This window comes from Harpegnathos saltator, unplaced genomic scaffold (genome assembly GCF_003227715.2).
Source record: "Harpegnathos saltator strain DR-91 unplaced genomic scaffold, Hsal_v8.6 scaffold695, whole genome shotgun sequence".
NCBI classification, from domain to species: domain Eukaryota; kingdom Metazoa; phylum Arthropoda; class Insecta; order Hymenoptera; family Formicidae; genus Harpegnathos; species Harpegnathos saltator.
In genome coordinates, this window is record NW_020230532.1 from 499,138 (window position 1) to 525,893 (window position 26,756).

At 51.8% G+C, this 26,756-nt stretch overlaps 1 protein-coding gene across 1 annotated transcript in view; it reads left to right on the forward strand.

Moving 5' to 3' along the window:
- Positions 1-355: 355 nt before the first annotated feature.
- The window catches only part of LOC105192151 (BMP-binding endothelial regulator protein), a gene marked incomplete at its 3' end in the record, with an annotated part of 31,981 nt that continues 5,580 nt past the window's right edge, over positions 356-26,756 (forward strand). Inside the window, exons 1-2 of the mRNA XM_025305424.1 lie at positions 356-749; positions 21,882-22,028. Coding sequence (XP_025161209.1) covers positions 21,926-22,028 — 103 coding nt within the window. The remainder of the gene's footprint in view (positions 750-21,881; positions 22,029-26,756) is intronic.

Genomic DNA, 26,756 nt, shown 5'->3' on the forward strand with positions numbered 1-26,756 from the left:
CTCTCTCTCTCTCTCTCTCTCTCTCTCTCTCTCTCTCTCTCTCTCTCTCTCTCTCTCTCTCGCCGGCGCGATCTTCGTTACTCCGCGAATGCACGGTGGTGGAAGTCACAACGGAACTTCAGTGCAGCTGCGGCGAGCAGCTGACGCGGAATCATTCAGTTTTGCAGTATAGTTCGTGCCGCGTACGCGACGCCACACGAACGTCAGGGACACGCATTCCCGGTGGACACGGTCCGTACCGCTCGCGAGCAGGACGGCCGAGATTCGCGCGTGTCTCTGCATTCGCCGCAAATGAGCTCGCGTCGCGAGTGCGTGCGAGCGAAGGAAACGCATCTATTCCGCCGGCCGCTTCTGATCGCGGCCACATCGGCTGCGCCAACCGATACGGTGTGTGTCGTTACGCGAATCCGCGGCGAGGTGCAACATCATTACCATCATCATCAGCAGCATCATCATCAGCAGCAGCAGCAGCAGCAGCAGCAGCAGCAGCATCATCATCATCATCATCGTCATCATCATCGTCATCATTATCGTCATCATCATTATCATCATTATCACCACCATCATCATCATCCTCGTTATCACCATCATCATCATCATCATCATCATCATCACCGTCGCGGTCGTCGGCGTCATCGGTGGCTGTTGTCGCTGCTACGCGACTATCACGACGACGGTTGCTGAGGAGGCGGTTGCTGTCAAGAAGCAGGACAAGTACGAGCGGACGAGCATACTCGCGAATCGGACAGGTGAGTACGAGAGATCCGTCTCCCCGAGTTCGCCGGGGGGTATCGACGTCTCGTCGGGATCCTCTGAGACATATCTGAAGGCTCAGCACGTGAAACGGTTGCCGGACGCGAAACAATTGTCTTCCCGAGGGAAGTCTGTCGGGGGACGATTGGTACACGTGGCGAATCATTGGCGAATTAACGCCAATGATACAACCCCCGCGATACACCCGCGAGGAGTAAACCTAACGAAAATAATGCAACGAAAAATGACCGGGAATTATAACACGGATGCGGAGAGAGAGGGGCGAGTACGTCGAGAACCTCGATAAGCGCTCACGAAAGCAACGAGCGTGTTTTGTAAAATATATCGCCACGTTTTTCTTTTGCATTTGGTTATACTCCGATTAACAATATATATCCCAGTATGCCGCCGAATCAACTGTTGACATTTACCGGGGGATTAAAGAGTCGACGCTCCGTCGAGTTGTCGAGAGACGTATTCGCCGCAATACTCACAAAGAGACGGTTCTCCCATAAATCTCAGCCGCGTAAAGCCGTTCGAAAGATTTCTCGTAGCGCGTTCAGCGCGACACATCAGGATAATTAAAAGTATCGAGAGGAGGATACACTCGACAGAGAGAGAGAGAGAGAGAGAGAGAGAGAGAGAGAACGCGGATTACAGCGCCTGATGGATGGATGGATCGAGCGAGCGAGCGAGCGAGCGGATTTTTAGCACGTGATATCACCACGAGGAAAGCAAACGAGCGTAGCCGCGAGGATACGAACCCCCGCCAGCGAGACACGTGCGAAGGCGGCACGTGATTCCCGTTCGATGACAGCGATTTGGATCCTCTAACAAAGTTTCGACCGCGTCGCGCGTTCCTCGCTAGGCCTCGTCCGTTGCCAAATGTCGCCGGCCGATATTGAATTTTAATGCTTCTCGCGCGAAAGCGCGGCGGCGTTTAACACGAATCGATCGAAGGCGTGTGAGAGTCGTCGTTTTTTTCGAGACGTTCGGAGATTCAGCATGCGACTCGGGACGCTTCACTCGCCGAGATACCGGGATATTTTGTACTCGCGTCGAATACGGATACGCGCGCGAGACCCTTCTAATCCCCCGAATTTGGAACGCGTGAGTCACGAGTTTAGCGAGACGCGCGCCATCAAGTATCTGTCTCTCTTCGTCTTTGTTTACGTCAAGCGCGTCTCGCATACCATCCCAGTGAGACTTGGCTCCTTCCGTCGAACGCTGGGAAATAATGTTCAACGTTACGCACGTGTGTGTGTGTGTGTGTGTGTGTGTGTGTGTGTGTGTGTGTGTGTGTGTGTGTGTGTGTGTGTGTGTGTGTGTGTGTGTGTGTGCGCGCGCGCGCGCGTGTGCGGAGAACGGAGAAATTCGCGAGACTTGTCAGCATCAGCTGTTTCGTCAGATTCGCAGCGCGCTCGATCGGTCGATCGCGCGTGACCGCGGCAGCACTTTCAAAAATGATCGCCGTCGCCGAGAGAGAAGCTGGCGTGGTGGCTCGAGAAATGCTCGAGGATATCGCGTGGGTGCGACGAGGAAAGGAGAACACGCAAGCTCGCGAAATCAATCGCGCGGACGATCTACGGTCGCGGAGCGATCGGTTTCAACGCGCGTTCGGTCGCTTCGTAGGCGGCGGAATGTTCTCTCTTGTCTCTGAGAATCGGCGGGACGTTTGGATCGTAGGAGAGCTTGTCGGCTGTCGTGAATTCGATCCGTCATCTTCTCTCAGGGAAACTGCGTATTAAACGAATAAGTAAACATCTTACCCTACCTGCGAAGGCAGCAGCTAATCACGCTCACGACACGGCGGGGAAGTCCGATCGAGTGCAATTAACCGATTGGTCCGATCGAATCAATCGAGGCGCGCACGAGAAAGAGAGAGAGAGAGAGATTACTGCTTTAATCGTTTATTCGATCAATACGCACGGCCGATTAATCAATCGACAGGCATAAACCAACCGGGGCTCGCTCGCTCGGTGAATCAAGCGAAATCGATAAACGGATAACAATTTAATCGACAGATCTCGTGTGCGCGAGCGAGATCTCACCTTCGATCGACTCAAGAGCCACCTCGCGCGGGGAAATCATTTCGAAAGGAATCATTCGACACGATAAATAGCCTGCGAATGTTGCGTGTGTAGAAAGAGACGGAGAGAGAAAAAGAGATCGATTCGAGATCCGCGCGCGGTGTCCCTAACCCTCATCTCCTCTCTTCATTCTCGACTATTCGTTCTTCGGAGCTGTTCGGACTTGAGAACGATTCAATTGAAATGCCGAGCAGATCCGCGATATCGTCTCGATTCCATCCCTATGGCCGCACCACGCACGCACGCACGCATGCACGCACGCACGCACGCACGCACGCACGCACGCACGCACGCACGCACGCACGCACGCACGCACGCACGCACGCACGCACGCACGCACGCACGCACGCACGCACGCACGCACCGCACGCACGCACGCACGCACGCACGCACGCACGCACGCACGCACGCACGCACGCACGCACGCACGCACGCACGCACGCACGCACGCACGCACGCACGCACGCACGCACGCCGCACGCACGCACGCACGCACGCACGCACGCACGCACGCACGCACGCACGCACGCACGCACGCACGCACGCACGCACGCACGCACGCACGCACGCACGCCGCACGCACGCACCGCACGCACGCACGCACGCACGCCACGCACGGCACGCACACGCGCTCGCCTATCGGGCCTTTCCTCGCAGCACGCACCTGTTACGTTGTGTTGTCGTTCCGTCGCGGCGTGGCTGGCTGCACGCGACAGCTCGTGCCACTTACTTCCAGTTACCTCTCGGCACTGTGAGCCGTCGGCCGCGTCGGGCTCGACGGAATCTCGCCGTGGAGACTCGACGATCCACGAGTCATGATCTAACCGTAAGATCAAAAGCGTTTCGCCACCCAGTCGGACGCCCACACTTCAGGTAAAATAGATAGAGAATTGATCGAGCAGGAGGGCGAGCGCGGCGGAAGCGCGTCGCGCCGCGCCGCGCCGCACCGCGAGAGAGAGAGAGAGAGAGAGAGAGAGAGAGAGAGAGAGAGAGAGAGACCGACGTGGGATACCGCGCGCGCGGAGATGATGACGGAAGCGGATCGAGCGCGTTCCTCGGCGTGCTCTCTTTTTCTTCCAGCTCGGACTCCTCGGCAGACCAACGTTGCTTTCGTTTCAGATCCGGGCTGCTCGATCTTATCGCGAGTTCTTTGAGGTAAAAGGAACGAAGGAGAGAAAATTGTGCGTCTCGCAAACGGAGTCTCCGTAGAAAAGGAGCCAGGAGAGTGTGATTTCGATCTCGATCGCTTCAAGCGTCGTGGAAGAGTAAACATTTCGCGTGAGTGTGAGAGTGTGTGTGTGTGTGTGTGTGTGTGTATGTGATGAAAGGGCGAGTCACAATATATCTCTCAGCTTCGACCTTTCCAACGGCGAGCAGCGTTAGAAGAATCAGTACGCGGCGGATGGAGCGTAACTCTAGCCGTTACAAAAGAGAGAGAGAGAGAGAGAGAGAGAGAGAGAGAGAGAGAGAGAGAAGAGGCAATCGAAAGCGTGATATTTCGGGCAAAATCAGTGGAACGCATCCGATTTGAGAGTCTTGAATGAAATTCAAATCTCACGGCTCGCTCTCGGAGAGCGGAGATCTCGCGACACGTAATGATGAAAACAAAGATGGCGCGAGTCCAGCCCTCGCGCGTAAGTAAGAAGAAAACGGCGACGAAAATTCCTACGGAGATTATACCGGATTTAATGGCCGGGTAACACAGCGCGAGGCACTGTTCGAGGAGGAAAGAGATCGCGATCTCCCGAGGACGATCTCCGCGAGAGCAGCGTCTTCTTCCTCGGAGGCCTCGAATCGAAGCGTGTGAGCGCGAGCGAGCAAGATGCGAGGTCGAAGCCTTCCTTCTCTCGGTCTCTCTCACCGTCTTCCTCCCGCTCTCGATCCAGAGGAACCTACCTCTCTGCCCTATCTCTCTCCCTCGCTCTCTCTTTCTCTCTCTCTTTCTCTTACCTCTCTCTGCACGCATGCACGCACGCCTTTCCACTCGCGCGCGCATACACACACGCACACACAGTGTCTCTCCGGGCCGTCCTCGCACGCGTCTCTTCCAGAGCGCGCTTTTACGCGACCGCGGGAAGACCCACAGCGATTTCGACTTTCACGGGATTTTGGAAAAATGAACAGACGGGCGGGAAAAGGTCGAGCCACGAGACAGGTGGGACGATGGAATTGAGGAAATTTGTTTTAGAGCGTAAAAGAGAGAGAAAGAGAGAGAGAGAGAGATGCTGCCGCCGTTGCTGTATTGAGGGATAGACGCATGGCAATATCGGAAAATCGTCGGCGTGTCTTGTTACTTTGCTGCCAAGTAATCGTATCGCGATGCTACGTCTCACTTTGCCTGATTTGTCACGTCGTAAATCGCGCATACATCAGCGACGTCGCCGCCGGGCAACCGGATGCGCTTAAGGGCCAGGCCGCGGCAAGTACGAGAAATTACGATCTTGACGTTCGTAAATCTCGACGCTGACGTAAAAAGGAAGCGGATCGTTGTCGTTGAACCTCCATTATCTCCGTTCCCTTACGTCCTTGCCTACGTAATAATTGGCTCTCCCTTTTTACATGGTACAACACTTGGTCGGGAAGGAAGAAGAAGGAAAAAAGACCTACTCTCACGGAACCGCGGCATCACGCGTGAACCGTAATTATTGACGGCGACGTTATCGTCGTGTGTTGATAACACGCATACAACACACTACGCCTGTAGAAGCACGAATAGAAGAAGCACAAAACACGCGAGAGGCTAAAGTGCAAGTTGACGTAAGAAGGAGAGACGATGACGACCGAAATCCCCCCCCCCCCCCGATTAGTCTTGAAAATGTCTCGTTTTCTTTCCGAAAATTAACGTCGACCGATGAAAACGGTGCTCTGTTGCTTTGCACGTGTACGACGCGGATCGTCGAATCGTCGAAGAGTCGCTTCTGTAAGAAACAGCGGGCCTCCGCATTTGAAAGCGTTTGAAAGTACGCGGGAGCGGCGACGTATCGTAGCTGATAGAGAGAGAGAGAGAGAGAGAGAGAGAGAGAGAGAGAGAGAGAGAGAGAAACGGAAAATAATTTCTTTCGAGACGTGACGCAAGACGTGGTGGATCAGTAATTCGAAACGCGGTACGCGCCTCGTGTCTGTCGTTGATATTTCCCGATCGGTTAAGAGACTCGCCGTCACGTCAGGCCGCATATATATTGGACATTTGCATTTTAATCTAGACTTCAATTAAGCAGTAGAATATCCTATATCTTAAGGCGAAACGGCTCGGCGTCGTCGCTATTGTTGCACGAGTGAAATTTCGTACGGCTTATCGGGATCTCTCGCTCTCCTCTCGTCTCTCTGCGCGCGACGTCCAATTCGGCTGCCGTGCGCGATCGTCTAAGACGATCAGCGACCGCCGACGACGATGATATCGTTGTCGACAGAAACGAGACAATTGGACCGAATTGATTCGAGTCGACTCGAGCGTATTCGGCTCGTTCGCTCGCGACGATTCTTTCTTAATCTATTTATTAATCTCCACCTGCGTACGCGCGATCGACGCTTTTGCGTCGGTCGCGCGTTGGCGTTTTCGCCGCAATTTCGGTCGTCGGCTTTGATGATCAATCTATCAGGGGACGTATAATTTGAGCTCGCTGCGTCGTTCGTTTCACGAGTGACAAAATTGCTAGAACGTTCTTCTCGGGACGTGCTTTCTCGGCTTGATTGAATCTGTGTTGCGCGCGTCCTCTCATCTTCTTTGTCGTCCATAGTCTCGTCGTTTTGCCGCGTTGAATGGGCAACGCGGATAATAATCGGGTGCTGCCTCGAAAATTAAGTCCCGCCTTCTGCGACCAAGTGGATTACGCGCGTCGCGAGATTGCATTTCGCAAGAATTAATGACGTCTAAAAGTAAATTGAACTTCCCCGCTACCGTGCCGTGCCCCGTGTTGCGCTGCGCTGTGCTGCGCTGCGCTGCGCTGCGCAATGCTGTGTCGTGTCGTGTTGTGTCGTAGAGAGTTTAGGTGTTGCACCTTGCGCGATAAATTTTAACGGCTTAGCATTTACAACACAAGCAAATCCCCCGCCATAGCGTGTAAATTTTAATTGAAGTCCTTCGAACACAATGAGGGTGAGCGATTTTTCAAGTTGCGATCGACAATGAAGGAGCGAGTGGTCAGTGACCAAGAAAAAAGGAGCCTTTCCTTTGGAATAATTTCAATATAATTTCGTTGGTCCTCGAATCAAATAAGCCGCGTTACAGGCCGCGTAATGGCGAATGGATCGTTCAATTATAAGAGCGCTTACGAGACACTGAAAGATCAAAATTAAAATATATCCCAATGAATAAAGCGCTCGGCAATAAATGCTACTCTGATTATTTTTTTACGAGTCTTTCGACGAGCGCGTACGACCCTGCTTTCGTAATTGCTGTCGTAAGCGAATTTAATTTAAACAAATGGCCGAAGGTGCAAGCTGAAGATGCTCGTTGAAAGTCGTAATTCGGCGAGGGCAGCGCGGCTCTCTCGGCGGCCGCGGCGCGGCGCGAGAGTATTTACTTTCATTGGCCCGATAAAATCGCCTCAATCAAAATCCATTAAAGTAATCGTCTTAATATTCATTTGCTTTCCCCCGATTGTTTTATTGTATATCCAGACGACGGAGTAAGAGAGAGAGAGAGAGAGAGAGAGAGAGAGAGAGAGAGAGAGAGAGAGAGAGAGAGAGAGAGAGAGAGTGAGGAGAAAAAAGACAGAGGGAAGGCGACACGAACGTAAGGTCGAATTCTCGTTCGTGCATCGAACCGCCTATTCGAGACTCATCGCCAGATACATTCTTATACGAAGGCGAAACGATCGAAAGTATTATCCTCCGCTTTAAATCAGAGATAAGCGAGACCCGTCTCGTCCATTAAGGGCGAAGGATGCATAAGATACCATTTGGCGTGGAAGACCGCGATAACGGATTGCACGCATAATGCCGCTGCGCTCAGCCGCGGCCTAAATACATGAATCTCTAAGTCATTCGTAGTGAGAGTGAGAGAGAGAGAGAATTTTAGACACGAAAACTGGCGTTCAATTTTCAAACGGATTATCATTTTTAAGTGTTCGCGTGGAAATTCGGTCGAAAAAGACAGACAAAAGGATCGAGTCTCTACGAAGGATTGTGTCTACAAACACTTGACTTTAATGTTTGGCGATTGATTTTATTTGAATCCAATTGTATGTTACCCCGAGAGACATTGATAGTTCCAAAATTAGACTGAATTGGAAGATCTCTTCTCATGAACGAACTCGAACCCAAGTTTGCCTTTCAAGTATGATCAAACGCTAAAATTCGATTTTGTTTGTTCGAGTGCAAACAAAAAAGTATTTGAAACAGACAGAATTTGATACTATTTGCTTTTACGCGCAAGTAAACAGCGGGTAAATAAATGTCCTCGCAATTTTCTCCGGAAAAATGTCGACTCGAAAATTCTCGGGTTTTTTGAGACTGAATCTTCTTTCGCAGATATTCATAGCAGTCGCGAGTAAGATGGATTTAAATTGCATCAACCGCTCTCGCCAGGCAATAGTCATCGTCTAAAATTAGTCGCGGCCTTATCAGGCGTGCCTAAAAATTTACGACGGGACGATAAGTTATGAATAAGTAAGTCATTTACACGAATAAATTGGAATCGCGCGTAGGTGTGTGATTCGTCGCGGGATTAGAAGCGAAATTTCGCAAACCCCGCTGTACCTACACAAATTCCACGTTCACCGTTCGCATTTCTAACATTTTTCCGCCATGTGTAACGCACCGTCCCATGCTTTATATGACGAGTTTTATTTCCACCATCCGGCGGCGCCTCCTCGACAGCGCCGTGATTCGCCCCCGGATCACGTCTTAGGAATCCTTGCAAATGAGATACTAGCCAGGAGAGCGAAAGCGAAAGAGAGAGAGAGAGAGAGAGAGAGAGAGAGAGAGAGACAGAAAGAAAGAGAGAGAAGTGGGTTTCTCACTTGCATAGTATGTGCATACAAAAGCTTGGAATCTTTCCGAAATGATGCGACAATTTTTCAACGATAAAATCAACTGGTACTGCAAAGTTATGCGGACAAAACGACAGATAATCGTACACACTTCGCCTCACGGAGAAACAATCGAAAAAATTCCCCCGGCATTGGGAAAACATCACACAGTCCCGTTTATCCGTGGACCTCGATCGTCCCGCCTGACGATCGAATCTCTCTCTCTCTCTCTCTGTCTCTCTCTCTCTCTCTCTCTCTCTCTCTCTCTCTCTCTCTCTCGTGAAGACGGCCAGTCGAGGGCAGTCGGTGTCACGAACTGAAACGTCACGCGAAAACGATCATTCGGGGGCGACCCGCGAGAGCACGAGCGTGAGAAAGCTCAAGCGCCATTGTTACCGGATTACATGGCGCGAGCGCGGAGCACGAGGAGTCAAGGAAAAATTCCGTCGGCGAGCATCGGCGAGTGAATGAGCAAACGAACGCGCGATTATGCGATTGCGAAAAGCAATCGTCGGCCGGCGCGAACTCACGCGGGTTTCTCGCTCGCTCGCGACGACGCGATTCCGCGCGCGCGGCGGGGGCATGGCAGGTGGCAACGTGAGAATCTCGGATATTAATACGGAGGAGGAGCCGATCGGAATAATCGCGCGCCGCGCCAAGTCGCACGTTGTACACCTTTTGCATCGTCGCAGCTGCCGCGCCACTGACAGAGTGGCATTTCTCCCCGCGTATTCTTCCTTCGCACCCTCGACGCGCCGATTAAAGGCCGTGCCGCGATCCAGTTCAAAGTGAATTCAGCATTGACGGACAAGGCTGTGTGTGTGTGTGTGTATGTGTGTGTGTGTGATGTGCAAAACTGGACACTCTATCAGAGGGATTCGCCCGATTTAATAATTCCGCCCAACCAGTCGGATATTTTTTCGCTCGCGCGTGTCCGTGTCGCGGCGTCGGCGAAATTCATTTTGTCGGGATCGTACCGGTTCTAGAGTCCCTGTCCCTGTCTACGGCTCGAGCGACATTTTATTATGACTGTGATGTCATATTGTTACGTGGACAATGCGGCGGGGAGAAAAGCATTTCGTTCGAATGCGCGTGACGACGACGATGAGGTGTAAACATTCCTCCGGGCCGAGACATACAAGCGCGAAAACACCTCGGCTCGACAACACGTTCGAGGAAGAGTCGCCGTGCCGAAATTCTAGATGCGCGATCCTAAATCAAGCCGTTATTATATATGCCCATAGGCGGTGAGGATGGCACACCGTCCGCCGCGGACTCTCGGCAAAAAGTGACATCGAGACGAGCGGCATAAAAGCGTCGTCTCGAGCACTCGAATGGCTCAAACATTGAAATTTCAATATTGATTCGCCGAGAGCGGTTCGGGGAGCGCGCGCGCTCTGTGTGCATAAATTATTATGTCCGAAGCGCGCAAAAGGAACATCTTCGAAAAAGGCCGCGCGTCTTAATGACTCTCGACCGTCTACGGGCTGACGGACTTTGAAAAACAGTCAGAAATCCTCCAACGAGATTATTCCACCGCAGCCGGCTCTCTCTCTCTCTCTCTCTCTCTCTCTCTCTCTCTCTCTCTCTCTCTATCTCAACGATCCATCGAGACCAAACGTCCAAAGTTTCAGTTTCATTGGTTTCCGCGCGGATCCACGCCCGCGCTCGAATTGACTCGCGACTTTGAGGAGAGGAGAGGAGGGGAAGAAAAAAGAAAAGAAAATAATCAGCAAGGGTAAAGAGGTGCGATTGCGATCTTGGAGCGATGAATGATCGAGCGGCGGCGGTGGCGGCGGCAGCGCGCGATATCGATCGATCGTTTTTCCAACGTCAATTATCCCGCCGCGTGCGTATTATCCCGCGTACGTAAACACGATCACGGCGGTCGCGTAACAATATCGGTAATTATGGCGAGCGCGTAAACGCCGCCGCGAGACGCGAGATCGCCGTCGGAAAATTCAAAACATGTGTCTTATCGGCCGCGAGGAACGCCCATATTCCGTCCGAGAGATCGTAAACGCCGCCGATAAAGATCGACGTGCGTACTTAATGTTGCATTACATTAGCCTACAACAAACGATTGCTAAATGAGCGATTACCGCTGCCGTTCCGACCGATAATTACCATCGAACAAGCGGTTATTACTGCACCAGCGATAATTCATTATTACAGGTTCGCGCGCTACGTGACTTAGGTAGTTCTCGTCTCGTGTGTGCGTCTCCGTTTTCTCTCACCGCGCCCCTCGCACCTCCGGCGTGCAAAAATGCGCCGATATTATTGTTAAACAAGAAGCAATCACCGTGCGCGCGCGCTATACGCCGATACTTAATTGATTTAATGCGTTCTCGATACGCATCGCGCCGAACTGCCGGAACGGACGATGAGAGTTAATCGTGAGCGATACGTACATCACATCAGTGATCTCCCCGCCTCGGTACTTTCACTAGAAAACAAAGAAAAAGGAAAGACGGCGCGCGCGCGCGTTTCGGTGTGTGCACGACGGTTACCGCGATTAAGCGTTAACCGCACGGCCAGAGGAAACGTTAATAAAGTTCGCGAATGCCAACCAACGACTGTTCGTCCTCCAGTCCTCCAGAGCTTCTCGTCTCTCGTTTTCTCGTATTTTCGCACGCCTCCTGACAACGCGCGAGTCCGTGCCCTTCGTCGAAGCGCCGCGAGGAGGAGGAAAAACGCAACAACCACTCGCGGTTCGCTCTACGGGGCGAAAAAGAGACGAGCCGGAAAAACGAGCGATTTGTTCCGCGCGAGTTTTTCGCGCCGTGCGCGACGAACGACGACGACGACGACTTGCGTTCCAAGTTGGCGGAAATTATTTTTTAGCGCACTTTTGCGATGCGCGACGCGCTGGCATTAAAGTTACAAGTGATTTCTTTTAATCGGGCTATATTAACAAGAGGATGCGTATATACTTATATTTAACTCGTGAGTGAGTGTGTGTGTGTGTGTGCGACGAGGGCTTTCACGGCGAGTCGTTGGAAAAACAACTTGAACGTACGAGTTTTTCGTCCGCGCGCACGCATGTCCCGGGGACCCTCGCTTTGAGCAAGGATACCGTTGCACACTGTATGACACGCGTGTGCGACGTGCACAACAGGCTGTGAAATTCAAACTTTGATGAAACAGTTTTTGCCAAACGACTCTCGGATGATTTCACGCGTCAGCGACGCGGACGCGTCAAGCCGACGAAGTTCGATTGACGAAACAAAAGGTTGCATTGATGCTACAATATCCGCGGCGCCAACGACCATCAGCCGCGAGACAAATTTCACTTGGCCGGAATTTCTCAGCGTTTTCACGAGATCGACGAGAATCGCTCGTTGGTGCGTTTATACTAAGTAGACTAAGGTAAATGTCCCAGTAACCGGACGTTTAAGCGTAAGTCGTCATAAAAAGTACAATATTAAGAATAGTTCTGATACAAATATTTGCATTTATTCGGAGACTTAAGATTTCCTTAAGTGGAGAAAAATCATTTAAACCGATATGTATATATCTACTGCTGATGAAATATTTACACAAGTGATAAAGCGCATTAATGTGCCAGTGACCGGACAGTTGAAACTGAAATAGGTTGGTGGCTCGATGTTCGGATATACTAATTTGTCCCAGTGTCCGACCACAATTAGAAAATTAGTCTGTGCTAACGGGAAATAATATAAATGTAAATGCTGTTTCTTAACGAATTTATTAACAATTGACCATCATTTCGCCAAATCATAGATGCATACTTATTTAATTAATTTTTCTTTTAATACAAATGTATCAAATTGAGTATATCTTTTCCAACTAATTCCAACTAATCGTCGAATATTGAAATTTTTTTACGATAATTATTACACTGAGAAAAATATCCGAAATATCCGATTGTTAATTTCGTTATTCGATCAAATATCAAATATATAATAATCATTATCGTTAAAATAAATAGTAAATATTTTTTTTCCAAATGGTCGGACGCTGGGACGTTTATCTTAACTTTCGAGCTTCATTCGTCAATGATGATTCGACTTGCGATCGAGACCGCGCCATGTTTGACGTCCCACCCTTGTTAGCACAGGATTGCTCGATCGTAATGTACAACATTGTGAATGAGAACGCTAACGTCAGTCGAATCATTTGTCGGGACCGACGTAGAAGCGAGCGGGAAAGAGCGGTTGGCTTTTGAATCTCGAGATACGCGTCGTAAACGATTCGTTGCGAACGCGATACGACGTTTCACGCGACGCGTATCGCGTTCTATGGAGGCTTTTACCGCCATCGAACACGCGCCTTCCAGTCCCCCCCCTGGTTCGCTTCTCTTTCCTCCTCTCGCGTGGTATGCGCGAGTGCGTTTAAATTAAAAGCTGTAATTCGTTCGAACGATTTTACGGACGCGCCGTAACTGTCTTTCTCGGAATAGCAGTCGCGCGGGGGAAAAAGTTACAAGTTTCCCCGCGCCGGCCGACCGGCCGGCGCGCCGCCAAGGTACACAGGAAAATATACAGGAACGCCCGAAAATATATCGCGCGCCGAGTTAATGCGTCGATTAATTGGATCCCGCAAGCAGAGATACAAGCCACACGTTGTGCGGCGAAAGAGCGCACGCTGACCCCGGCGATTCCGATTAGAATCGCGTCTGGTTGCGTCTTAAGCGCGCTAATTCGCTCGGCCCGCGAACGGGAGGAACTCGGAGAGAATGCGCCGAGAAATTGCCGTGTTCTTCGCGCAACTTTGTGTAAGAGGAGAGAGAGAGAGAGAGAGAGAGAGAGAGAGAGAGAGAGAGAGAGAGAGAGAGAGAGAGAGAGAGAGAGAGAGAGAGAGAGAGAGAGAGAGAGAGAGAGAGAGAGAGAGAGAGAGAGAGAGAGAGAGAGAGAGAGAGAGAGAGAGAGAGAGAGAGACATCACGTGTATCAAAACGATAATACAAGCTTCCGCACAAGCGGTAAAGCGCGAGTTTAACGAGTTTAGAAAATGTACAGCAACGCTGGAGAAATGTTAACGCGACGCGTCTCTCCCTCTCACCGATCTAGCGAGAAAAATCGAGCAATCGCGAGTGAGTTCCTGACTAATGATCGGTGTCGCCGAAATAATGAAGTACAAGGAGAATCGTTGGACTCGGTGGAGCCGCAGCAGCCTGAAAAAGGTGAAGGGAACCGCGCCGGCGGCGCACGTGTAACACGGTCGACGTTGAGAGTCACGACGTGAATAATGTCCGCGTCAGTCTCTATTTTCAATCCCGTAACTTTGCGAGAGCTCATCCTTGCCCGAACGTGGAGAAAAAGCCGCGCGATGTAATCGTTCGCGCGCGCGCGCGCGATGCTATTCCTTCTCTCCGCGGCGACGACGACGACGACGACGACCCTCTTTTTCCTCCGCACCGCACGTCCCTCGCGCGCGCGCGCGGCGCACGCTGCGCACAATTGAAGTGGCTCAAGGCGGAAAATTGGAGACACTGAATGCGCTCGCTCGTCTCATGTGCGTACACAATGCGCGGTGCAAAAAGGAGATTGCGCGTTAGCGTAAATGCCACACGCGACAAGCGAGGAAAAATACGCGATCCTCCGCGAGTACGTGCTCGTCGACGCGCTGAAAACGCGCGTTTTCGCGAGAAGATTTAGATGGGGCGCACGTGTTGGAAAATTGGCGCCCGTTCAAGCCACAGAAATTTTGTGTAAAAGAGCGCGCCTGTAAAATTGAAAGTTTCGTTTCGTTGCGTTCTCGTCTCTCGCCCACGAGCTTTCTTCATTTTCACGTTGTCGGGACACGCGAAGGGGATGTATAAAAAATTGTCGTCTCTCCTCTGTCTCTCTTAGCCCGTTTTCTCTCTTTGCCCTCTCGTAACCGCGCGCGCCCCGCAGCGCACAGACACACCCCGCTGCTCTTCCTCCCCCTCGTCCCGATTTCCACGGCTCCGGCTCATTTTTTTCCTCCCTCTCGCCCTTCGGGAACTGCCACGCTTAGATTAAGAGTTACAAGTTGCGCGCTTCGCAATTTCGCGACCGCGCCGAGTCGTAACTGTCCTTCCTAGAATAACATCCACGAGAATCGTAACTTTCTCGGCAAAGTATATAACCGGCGAGGCACGCACGGCCAAATTTACAGCCGCGGTAAAAATATATCAAAGTCCGCGGCAGTAATCGGCGCTTTCGGCCGGATAGGAAAGACAGCGAAAAACGCTGCCGCCGCAGAGACTTTCGCGAGACTTTCGATAAAAGGTAATAAAAAAAGTAGAGTTACCGCCAGCTCGACAGTTTGACAAAGTTTAGCGCGAAGGCGGTAAACGTCGCGCGGCGGGAACGCGCAATCGACGAATTGACATTAGGCTGGCCGGGCCTTTATTCGTCTCGTCTGTCGTCGGCAAAATCGCGAGGGAGGCGCAGCGTTTCCGCGTCGGGCTTCTGCAGAATCATAAATCCGCATAAATATCGCGCGGCGCATCGGTATCGCCGCGACATCCATTTAAATCAGCCTCGGTGCCGCAGGTGTTTCCACCGCGATACACTTCTCGTAAAAGCGACCGAGCGGCTTGCCGGCGCGGCGGCCCCCGTCGTCCTCTGCCCCCAGCCCTTCCCGCCCTTCCTTCACTCGCCCCCCCCACCCCCTAGCCGCTGCACTCGTCCGTTGCACGTGCAGCGCGCGCGCGCGCGAGCGCGCTGCAGCAGCCTCGCTCGCTCGCTCGTGCGACTTTTCTCTTCCTTTACCTCCTTTCTTTCCCTTTTTCTTTCTCCTTTTCTTTTCTTTACACAGAGGCACACGCGCGCTCGCGCTCGCGCTCTTTGGCCGTACTTGCGCAAATGAGCACATCTTGCTTCGCGATGCAAGGCGAGAGACGAAAAGAGAGGACGAGAGAGAAGCGCAGGCACATGAGAGAAGGGCACATAAACACGAGCACGTGTCTGTGAGCGGCATGCGGCAGGAGAGGAAGAAGGTGAAGGGCTGAGAGAGAGAGAGAGAGAGAGAGAGAGAGAGGTGCGCCACTACCGTGCGGTTCCCAGACTCGTGGAACGATCCTCTTCCGAACGCGAGGAAGAGAAGCGCAATAAAGAGCGCAACTAACGTTCCGCGAGCGCGCGATATTAGGTGGTACGCGGCGGTTCTTACCTTGCATTTCGCGTGCGTTCTAAATTTAGTGCACGCATGCACGCACGCACGCACGCACGCACGCACATAAACCGTGTGCAGCAACGAAAATGTATAGAATTTGTATGATTGGTACTCGGACGGCAAGACTGCGATTAGCGCTTTATCGACCGCCACTGGCCGCCGGAGACGGCGGGGGGGGGGGGGGGGGGGGAAAGGAGATACCGCGTATCGATAAGTGTAATTATTGTGGCCTTTGGGTAGCCAAGGAAACACTTGAAAAGCGAAATATGCAAATCGGCGCGACCAATCGTATCGAGTGGTTGCGTCAGCAGAACATCCGGCTTTCGATTACCGCGACGTTAATTATCCAGGAAAATTTATTGTGCCGCGCGCGCGCGCGTCACGACGCGCGTCGCCCACAAATAAGCGCGAGACCGAAAGCTCCCCCGGAGGTGGACGGGGACGAAGAAAGAGAGGCGAGCGCGAAATTGGGCTTTGCCTTGCCCGCTCGCGTCACATGCACGCGTTACGTCACGTGTATAATCACGTCGTGTTTATGTGCCGCAACGTTAATCGAGCTTGCGCACCATCAATTACGCGCAACGTCAGCTCGGAAATCGCTCGCGCGCGCACATCCGAGAAGCCCGCGACGACGTTGCGATACTCTGTACAAATTCGCGAGCGCGCGATGCGTTTCAGATCGGCGATTTTCGAACATGTTCCGCAGCGACGCGGGCCCGGGCGGAGACGAACCCCGTCCGAGCCAATCAAGCTGCTACGCTTAATTTCTCCGGAGTTGGCGCACCGGGCCGCCTCGTAAATCAAACCTTGACATTTTGTCTACTCACGCGCAAGCTCGGCCGACCAATAACGGGGCGCATACCTGACGAATGGATAATTTAGTCGCAGCCGAATATCGGTGCGGAACCGCACCGCGAATGCGGAGACCGCATGTGTCGACATGAGTCTCCGCTAGTCTTTCGCTTTTAGCGTTACCGAGCGTCGTCGAGCATTGTTGCAAGTATGTGAGATGAGCGAGCAACGTTGTCTGAGACGTTGATTGAGTCGCAGGAATTAAATCACGATTAACAAGGCGCTCGTGATTTTCGTATTTGTGCGCGCGTGCCCCCGATGATTTCATTTATTCACACGAGACGTGCGATTTGAGGGAGGAAAAAGTGCATCGATGCGATATTGTTTCCAAGAGGTCGATAGATCGCGCGCAGCGGATGCCCGTTCGGATTCCTACGGCGCTCACGATCTAATTTACCGTACGCGCTACGATGCAACGACGAGCTTCCTGAGGAGCCTGCCTTTGGGGCGCCGCTTGTTACGAGTTTATTCGCCGCTGTCGAGATTCGATCGGAACGCTTAGTCGGCGAATTAGCGATGCGCTCAGAAAAAACGTATTCGAAGCAGCTGGAGCCCGGAGTCGCGTCATGACGGATCCTAATTAAACCGTCCGGAGCAAAACGAGAACGATCGCCGGGAGGTGATGGAGGCGGTGAAGGAAACGGGGCGTGGGGGGGGAGGAGGAGGAGGAGGAGGAGGAAGAGGAGCAAGAGAAGAAGGTGGGAAGGAGCGGTAATAACGGCACTGAGTGAAAGTGGTAATGACTATTAATAGTTAAATAGTACGCGCGAAGAGAGAGACCAAGGCGAAAATTGCAACCGCCTTTGCGAAGCCGGCGAATGATGAAGTTTAGATTCGTCCTCTCTCGAGAAGCGCCGAGCGACGATGGATTTCCGACGTGGAAACTCGATAAGTGATTGAACGAAAGTACACGAGAAATGAAAAAATCTAAGATGCAAGAAAGCGATTGGTACGCGCGGATCCCGGTGCAGTTTCTCCACCTTGAAGAGTGGATGGAAAACTCGTAAAGAGACAATGTATAAAATATGTCTTGAAACTCTCTCTCTCCCTCTCTCTCTCTCTCTCTCTCTCTCTCTATATATATATATATATATATATATATATATATATAATCTTTGCTAACATAAATCATTGAAACCCGTCCGAGGAAAAGCTCCTCGAACGGAAACGTGTACACGGATTACGATAAAAAGTCATTCGCTCCGCGGTGCACGGCCATGAGTCATAATTTCTATTTAAATGTGCGTAATTACGCTGTCGTGCATGCGCTTGCTCGCTCGCTCGCTCGCGAGTACAAGCGGCGGCTGTACGACGAGCGGAGCGCGCCGCGCGGCCGTCGCGTTTCCTTCCTGAATAAACGCTCGAAATAGTACGGGCGCTGCTCTCCGCCTCTGATAAATGTTGCTCAACATTGTCGCCGCGCTAAATACATCAATGACAAGCAGCGTGAATTGTCGAGCGGGCTAAACGCTGTGTGCTAAGCGCGCGGCGGTGGACGGCTCAGGTGGAGCCGCCGCCAGCCTCCACCTGCGTGACGCGCGTGAGTGTTTACTAATCACGCCCTCCCCGTAATAGAGCTGTGCTCCACTTATGACTAGCTCGCTCTGTGAATTCGATATACACTTTCGTGTACGCGCGTGTGCACCGGCAAAATTTTCCACGCCGCGCTGTTTTATGACTGTCTGCCCGCCTACCCGTTCGCTAGCCTGCCTGCCTGCCTGCCTGCCTGCCTGCCTGCCTGCCTGCTTGCCTACTTGCCTACATATATGCCTGTATACCTGCTTGCCTGCCTGTATACCTGCCTGGCTGCCTGCCTGCCTGCCTGCGCTTACGAGAATAATCACGCGAAACGCTTCGGATTATGACGATACGCCGAGATACATTCGCTATTGTTACCGCGCGCGAGACAGCAACTCGCGTTTTATCCTGCGTCGGTAGAGCGATAAAGAGCGATGCTGGATTGGTGAAAATACGCGACTGCTAATTTCGGTAACTGCGATTTTCCGCTGCTACCTGTGTAACGTAACGTAATCTCCCCATATCGTTGAAGAATTTTTGCAATATCGTAAATCTCAGTAAACGTAAACGTTGTGAATGCTATTGGTCGCACACATTGCCACGTTACTTCTGAGCGAATAACGTTCACGATTTACGTTTACCGTAGACCTGAGAGACGGTATCGCAAAAATTCTCTATTTCCTAGGGAAACCCACGACCGAGGTCTCGTAATCATAGTTACGAGGGATCGCACAAATTTGCTCCCCGCGTTCCTGGGGATAACACATTCCGATATATTATGCATTGATAAATATACGAAAGAGAAGAAGAGAGGGAAGATGGAGAGTCGGATGAAAAAACACTGGCAATCTTTTTATTCCGCGTTGCTTTCGCGTTTATCGCGTTTCTGACATTTACGGCTAAACTATCAAACTTCTCTAACACGTGTCCGAATATTGGAATAAACGATAGCGCGATAGCGCGAGACTTACGGCTCGCTTCGATACAGCTCGAGCCGAACGTTCAAATATTTTGAATCCGAAATCTCGCGTCGAGTTTACTCGACAGAGCAACATTCTCTACTCGAATATCTATACAGCAGCCTCGCTGCTTTGAGCGGTTTGAGCCGCGCGGCGGAATTAGCGCGGGCAACTCACGATTTTTAATCACGCGAGGTGTTAACAGTCAATTACACCGACAGCACCTGCGATTTGGATCAGATCGCCGATCGGTGTCTGCGTGTATATACCGCCTGCTACGTAGTCACGAGAAAGAGAAAGAGATTTCTCTCTCTCTCTCTCTCTCTCTCTCTCTCTCTCTCTCTCTCTCTCTCTCTCTCTCTCTCTCTCTCTCTCTCTCTCTCTCCTTCCCTTCGTGCCTTTCGCAAACAAGCGTCGCGTGAGCGTTGTTTGCTCGCGCCTCGCTTGTGCAAACAATTCGCATGATTGCAAACAATCTCGAGTCGGCGCGTCGTTACGCTCACTTACGCGTACGAGCGAAGGCAGAACTTCCTCGAATCGTAGCGAATCGCAGCGAGCGCGAAAATTTGTCGAGCAATCCTCGTCGCGCATCTTTCGAAATCCTCTCCGCTTCTCTCTCTCTCTCTCTCTCTCTCTCTCTCTCTCGCTCTCGCTCTTTCTTGGTAACGTCATCGCAACGCGAGAAAACGTCAGATAAGGAATCGCGCCGATTCTACAGCGAACCTCGACGGTCCGGCTGCGGCGGGACGATAAACGGCTCGCGCGAGCGTTGCAAGTGTGAAATTACCGACGAAACGGCGTGAATAAAATCGAGAGAGCAGGAGCGGAGGTGAAACGCCTAATTAATATACTCATATCCCCCATACGCGCAGCGACGTCCGTCATTTATAACCGTATCGTAAAAACGTCCGACGAAAACTCGGCGCGGCAGCGGCACGTGCGATTCGAGTATCCCGTCCCGTGGCGTGACACCTCGGCGACTTTCGAAACTAACGACTCGAGTAAGTAAAACCGAGAGCGCGATTAATATACTTATCTTCGCGCTTGACGCAATCTATTCGCAATTCGCGTTGCGAGAATGTTCCCGGCGCGCTCGCGTCTCGACGAGGGCCGGGAAATCGGCCCCGTCAAATCTCGCGCGCTTTTTCCTCGGACTCCGCCAATTTTCCTCAACCTTTTTCTTTGTACAATCGCAATTTTCTAACGATCGATACCGGCGAGTTGCGAGTGATATGCGGGCGCGCGTGCCTCTTCTCGACGACGGTTCTCGGCGGCACACGTGTGCGTGTACACGTATTAATAGATCCGTCGAGTCACTGCGGCCGCGTGCGCGCACCTAACCACGGAGACACTTGGTCGTGGGTGTAACGACGCGCTCGTGTTGCACACAAAGGGTACGATCGCGCAGACATCGGCTTCGTAATCGATTAAGGACAGACGCCCGCGGCGACGCTCGAGGAGGCGGCGGCGGCGGCGGCGGCAGCGGCGGGAGTAGTCGCGTTAACGCGAAACGCCGCTCGCAACGCGACCGCTAGATTTCCCATTAATCAAGCGCGAACGAAGCTCGTTAAGGCTCGGCCGATTCGTTTCGAGATTATGCGCTTAAAGTGTTGAATAATGTATCGGACGCCGGCGCTCGATAAGCGGGAACAATACTCGCCGATACATGTTCCGTTATAGTGTTTCCCTCTCAGTCGCGACTCGCGCGTTCCTCTTCAGCCGTTCCTCGCGCTTCGCGCTTTTTTCGCCGCGCGAGAGCCTCTCTCAAACTACTATTGCTGCTGCTACTACTACTACTACTACTACTACTACTACTACTATCAGCGCATAATATGCAACAATTGTGCGTCTTCGAGTGTAAACACGGGCGCGTGTGGTCAGGGAAAGGTTAAGTATACGTAATCCGCGTCAGGCTCGTGCAATCGCGCGGCTTGACGTGGCGGAAATTTATGCTAAGCTCGTGGAAATCGCGGAAGCGCGGCCGCCCATTGTGTATCGATGCTAATGACGATAATGCACTTAATGACACTCGCGAATCTATCGCGCACCTTTCTCTCTCTCGCTCTCTTTCGCTCTCTCTCGCTCTCTCTCGCTCTCTTTCGCTCTCTCTCTCTCTCTCTCTCTCTCTCTCTCTCTCTCTCTCTCTCTCTCTCTCTCTCTCTCTCTCGCTCTCTCTCTCTCTCTCTCACGAACGAGGCAGGAAAAGACGCGTGTTTCGTCTTTCGACATTGAGTGGCGCGCGCTCGGCCCCGAAGAGACTAATGTCTGCCCCGAAATTATTCCGGAGACCCGAAGTCGCATAAATCCAAGTAAAATACGAAGCGCTGGTATTTTTCGCGCGGCGGCGAGATCGCTGGATTTGCGAATCCATTGTACTCTATCCAGAATTTTCGAATATTTCCGTCCGCATCCTACGCATCCCGAGCCATTTATTTTTGTAGCGAGTCAAATTCCGCGCACGAATGCGTGAACGACGCACGTACGAGTCTGTGCGAAGATTTCGATTTAATCGGCGACTCTGCGACGTCAAATTTCACAAGCGCCTCTCTCGCGACGCTTCACCTTGTAGATCGAGATTTCTTTCCGGAAGCACGTGGCATAACCACCGTCTCGCCTTTTGCCTGTTTTCAGCGAATCGTTGCGGCAGAGGCCGAGAGCCGGTGCTACATCTAAACATGGAGTTGACACGATTGCCTTCGATACCGTTGGCTTTGGCTTTGGCCCTGGCCTTTCTTTCGACGGCGCGCCGCTGCGTCGACGCCTCGGAAAGTATAATAGGTGAGTACGCGCGTAGCACGCGCGCGCGAGCGCGAGCGATTGCGAGCGTGTTATTTTGATAGCTGACTAACGATCAGACCCAGGAGGGTGCCAACATCGAGACTCGATCGATTCCGACCGCGTTCGCGAACTGAAGTTATTATCGGCGCGAGATGCCATGCCGTCGCGCATTATCTCACGAGAGCGCTCCTCAGACCAAGTTTCGCTGTCGATAAATCGATCGAACAAGTAGAAAAGGTCAGGTACGAGCGTACAAAACTAAATTCTGCCGTAAGTACCGTCCGAAACGATATTAGAGACTAAGGGAAAGAACCGCCGTTAGGTTGCGCTCGTTCGCAGCTGATGGATAACACCCATACTGACCGCGTCTGCCAGTTAGATCTGTAATAATTAACATTGCATTCTCTCAAGGGGAGAGAAAAATTTCTTTTTTTCATTTTTACCGACACCGCGGGGTCATTTTCCGGGGAGATATTTTCGCGCAAACGACGCGGTTCGACGGATGCGTCGTCGCCGTGAGACAGACGGTCGAAAAGTCAGAGCCACCGTTTAGTGCGTGTCTGGGTGACGGTTAGTAATCTCGAGTACTTTAGCGTGACTTAAGGGTGATTTACACGATGCTACTTTCGACGCTTGACGCTGGCTTCTTTTGTCGCCAGCTTCTCGCTTTCCTAGAGCGAATTTCTGGCTGACAAAGTCGCTAGCGTTGGAGCATTTACACGATGCTGATAAACAGCGTTTACTCGCTAGCGTTTTAAGGAGAATTTTGCGGTTAGTTAAAAGGATCATGACGTCAAGGAATGACATAGTTCAAGCTGCTGTCGTGCTTTGTGCACGAGCTCTTCAAGCAGAAATTCGTGGCTCAGTAACAAAATGAGAAAAAGAAAAAAAGAATGTGGGTAAGTGGATAGGTAGAAGATTAACTCATGGAGCATCAAATAATCTGTTCAAAGAATTGGCATTGGAGGATCCAACCGTATACCGTAAAGTATTGCGATTAACGTGCGAGAAATTTGAAGAACTTTTGAAAAAGGTGCGTCCGCTTATAACGGAAAAATAGCGAGAAAAAAGACAGTTCAATGTCGCTTGACGCGAGCGGTAAAAGTTGGACATGTTCAACTTTGCCACAGCGACTGATAAACGCTGCGTCATCCAAATTGTAGACTAGCTAGCGACTAAAAATCGAGCGTCTAGAAGTTTTCACCAGCGAATTCGCTGGCGACTTGAGAAGCTCGCTCAAAGCGAGTAAAAGCAGCATCGTGTAAATCACCCTTTACGAACGAGGAGCCCTTCCCGCCTTTCGATCTCACGTTTGGCCGGCAAGATGCCAAACAAGAGCAGCGCGCGCGCGCGCGCGGCGCGATCAAATTCCCGATTCCAGCTGCTTTTCTATCGGCGGTGCTCTCGCCCGCGCGCTCGCCCGTCACGCTCCATTTGCGCCTTTTAAACGCTCTATTCTTAGCCTATCTCCATTATCTACCGTTCTATTTGCGCTGGGTCGAGTCGAATCTCGCGCGGCTCACGCGATTCATCGCGAGAGAGCGGCTCTCTTCGCGCGCGGTGCGCGCGGCGCGGCGCTGCGAGTCGCCAGGAAAGTTCGCACGCGGATCGCTCTTTTCCGGTTAAACGATGAGAATGCAATGTGAGAATAGAGAATAGTCCGCGATGAAAGTCACCGGTCGAAAGAATCCGAACTTTATTTCTCCTCGCGCGCAGTTGCGCTACACGCTCGGGTCAGAGCGATACGATCTTCGCCAATTCCGCTACAATCGTTGCAAATTGCACCGACAAGTTATATCACATCGCGATCGTCGAGACTCGCCGACGACGTCTCCATCGGCGACTTAATCTCGCGATTTACCGTCGACGGGCAGCGTGCGCGCAGCGTGGGAAGTACCGGTCACGCGACAAAGTCGATTTCACGCTGTCGGGTCGGTATTAAAGCGCGATTTACGTCGGTAAGCTCTCTCCACCCCTCAGAGTGTTTGCGCGCGCGCGTGGACGAGCGCGTAATCTTCGTCGGAAATTGCATCGGGCGCGACCGTATCCCCCAGGACAACGAGCGCGGTAAATTCGAGACTGGAACGTCCACTTATATACCGAGAGTGCAACGAGTGCGTAAATCCGTCTTTACTCGCCCTTCCGACCGCGCTTCTTTTTTCGCTATTACGTGCTCCGTCACGGCTAACTACGTCACTCGGAAATTATCCGTCGACGAGGAGGCGCCGCGTCAGTCCTTCTTTCCTTCCTTCCTTCCTTCCTTCCCTCCTTCCTTCCTTCCTTCCTTCCTTCCTTCCTTCCTTCCTTCCTCCCCTCCTTTCTTTCTTTCGTCCGTTCGTCCGACGCAATCGACGAAAGAGCGACGCGATGCGCGCACGGTGCACCTTTCAGGAAATTGCATTCCCCGCTGGTACACTCGAGGTTAATCAGCTACTCTCGCAGCGGCTTCGCGAAGGTCGCGAGAGCGGAGTGCGCGCGGTCGGACGCTTCCGATCCGCCGCGACGCGACGCGACGCGACGCGCCGACGCCGATGCCGACGTCTGCGAGTCAGCCGTCTTAGCGACGTGTTTAACGCCGTCCACGATCGATTAGGTTCGCGCGCGTGCGACTTCGTTCTGTGCGCTAATTGATCCTAAACTCGCCCACGTGTCCTGCGAAAACGGAGATTCTCACGTGTGACCCCCGACCTCGTGAACGAACGGCACGAGGACATCAGGTGCGCTCTTTTCAGACTGCTCTCCGAGTTTTTAACCAACTCGTGTAACCAACTCGAGGAGCGCAAGAGAGAAAGAGAAAAGCACACGGAGATGGGAAGAGAGAAAGATAGAGGGACGTACGGTAAAAGGTGAGGTGATCACGATCGCGGAGAGACGGAGAAAGAGGTTGCGCCGCGAAACTGTCTCGGGCTTTTCACGTTTCCCCGTGCGAGATGACGGGGAGGAAAAGAGATGTGCGGACGAATGAGCGAAAGAAAAAAAAAAAAAGAAATAGGAAAAGAAAACTTTAAACGGTCGCGAATGCCACGCTGCATCCTTCCTCGCACACGCATTCCTGCGCACTTTGACACCGATACGTCGACGCTTTTCGAGTACAATTTAACGAGAATACATGTGAATGACGATTAGCATTGATATCTCGAAAACGAACGAACGGACGAACGAACGAACGAACGAACGAACGAACGAACGAACGAACGAACGAACGAACGAACGAACGAACGAACGAACGAACGAACGAACGAACGAACGAACGAACGGACGAACGAACGAACGAACGAACAAACGAACGAACGAACGAACGAACGAACGAACGAACAAACAAACAAACGAACGAACGAACGAACGAACGAACGAACGAACAGACAAACGATCTCCGATCGGCTACTGCGATCTCTGCCACTCGCTTTTGCGGCGTAACTCCTGCGGACTCTTGTATGATGTCATTGCCTATCCACGGACGGTTATAAACTAACCGCTTTCACTTCGATAATAGCCGTTCGATACAATCTTGGACGAGTGATGAGCGTCACGACGTTCACCGTTCAGAACCAAATTATGACGTTTAACGCCAAACGCACGATATAAAAATATACATTTGAATAGCGGAGCATTCCGCCCCCAAAAAGAAGTGGCAATGCTTGCAGTTGCGTACTCTGCGGCGAGACAAACGATTGATTCTCTCTTTCTCTCTCTTCCTCTCTCGCGATCCTCTCGCGAGATTTTCACGGAGAGACACGAGCGACGATCTTGAGCCGGTTGAAAGGGGACGAAACGAAGCCGCCTCGAAAGTTACTGTACGACGCGTTAAATCTCCGAGAGCAGTGACAGAGCGGGGGCAAAACGTTTTGCCGAGGGATGAACTAAAGAATGCATTTGAAAGTAAAACGAGACGGAGAAGAAAAGACAAGTGCGATATTTTATTCTGCTCTGGAAAGATTTGTCTTAACGACGGATTACTTTGGTCTCTCGAGAGTGTAGAGAGAGAGAGAGGAAGGGAGAGGGAGAGGGAGGGAGGGAGAGGGGGAGAGAGAGAGAGAGAGAGAGAGAGAGAGAGAGACGCGAGAGAGGCTGCAGTTTTACAGAAAGGTTGCTTAAAGTGTGCAGGAATACGTGCGCGAGGGAACCGGGAGGGATGTTGGTGGTGGCTTCGTCGACCTAGCAGCGCAGCGCGACACGATTTCCGCCGGGAAACAGACGGTCTTACCGACTGGCGTGTTCTAAGGTACGTTTACGATGAAACCGCGTTTAATATTTTATCGAAACATGATAGCCAAAGACAGAGAGGAGAGGAGAGGAGAGGAGAACAGAGCGAGAGAGAACGAAATCAGACGGAAATCCTATCCCGCGTTGTTTAAGTGAGAAAAATGATGAGAGAAAAAAGATAATTTGCAAATATTCGCAAACCGCGTTTGTTAAGTTTCTCGCGTGATTATTTCGGGAGTATCGCTCGGCACCGAGCGCGATTACCGGTACGTTTGTCTAACCGGCAAGCAAGTTAGCTCACACACACACACACACACACACGTGATTTAAATATGTGGTGAAAGCGACATGTTTCGTTTATAACTCAAAATACGTTTGCGCGCCAATTTGGTGCTCGCGCTGACTGGTGATCGCTGAGTTTACTAACGAGAGAATAATAAGAAATTATCATATCCCTGCTCGTTGAATGTGATCTTGGTCCAGAAAATAATGATAAATTTGGAAAGTTGGGGCGGCTCGCGTGTA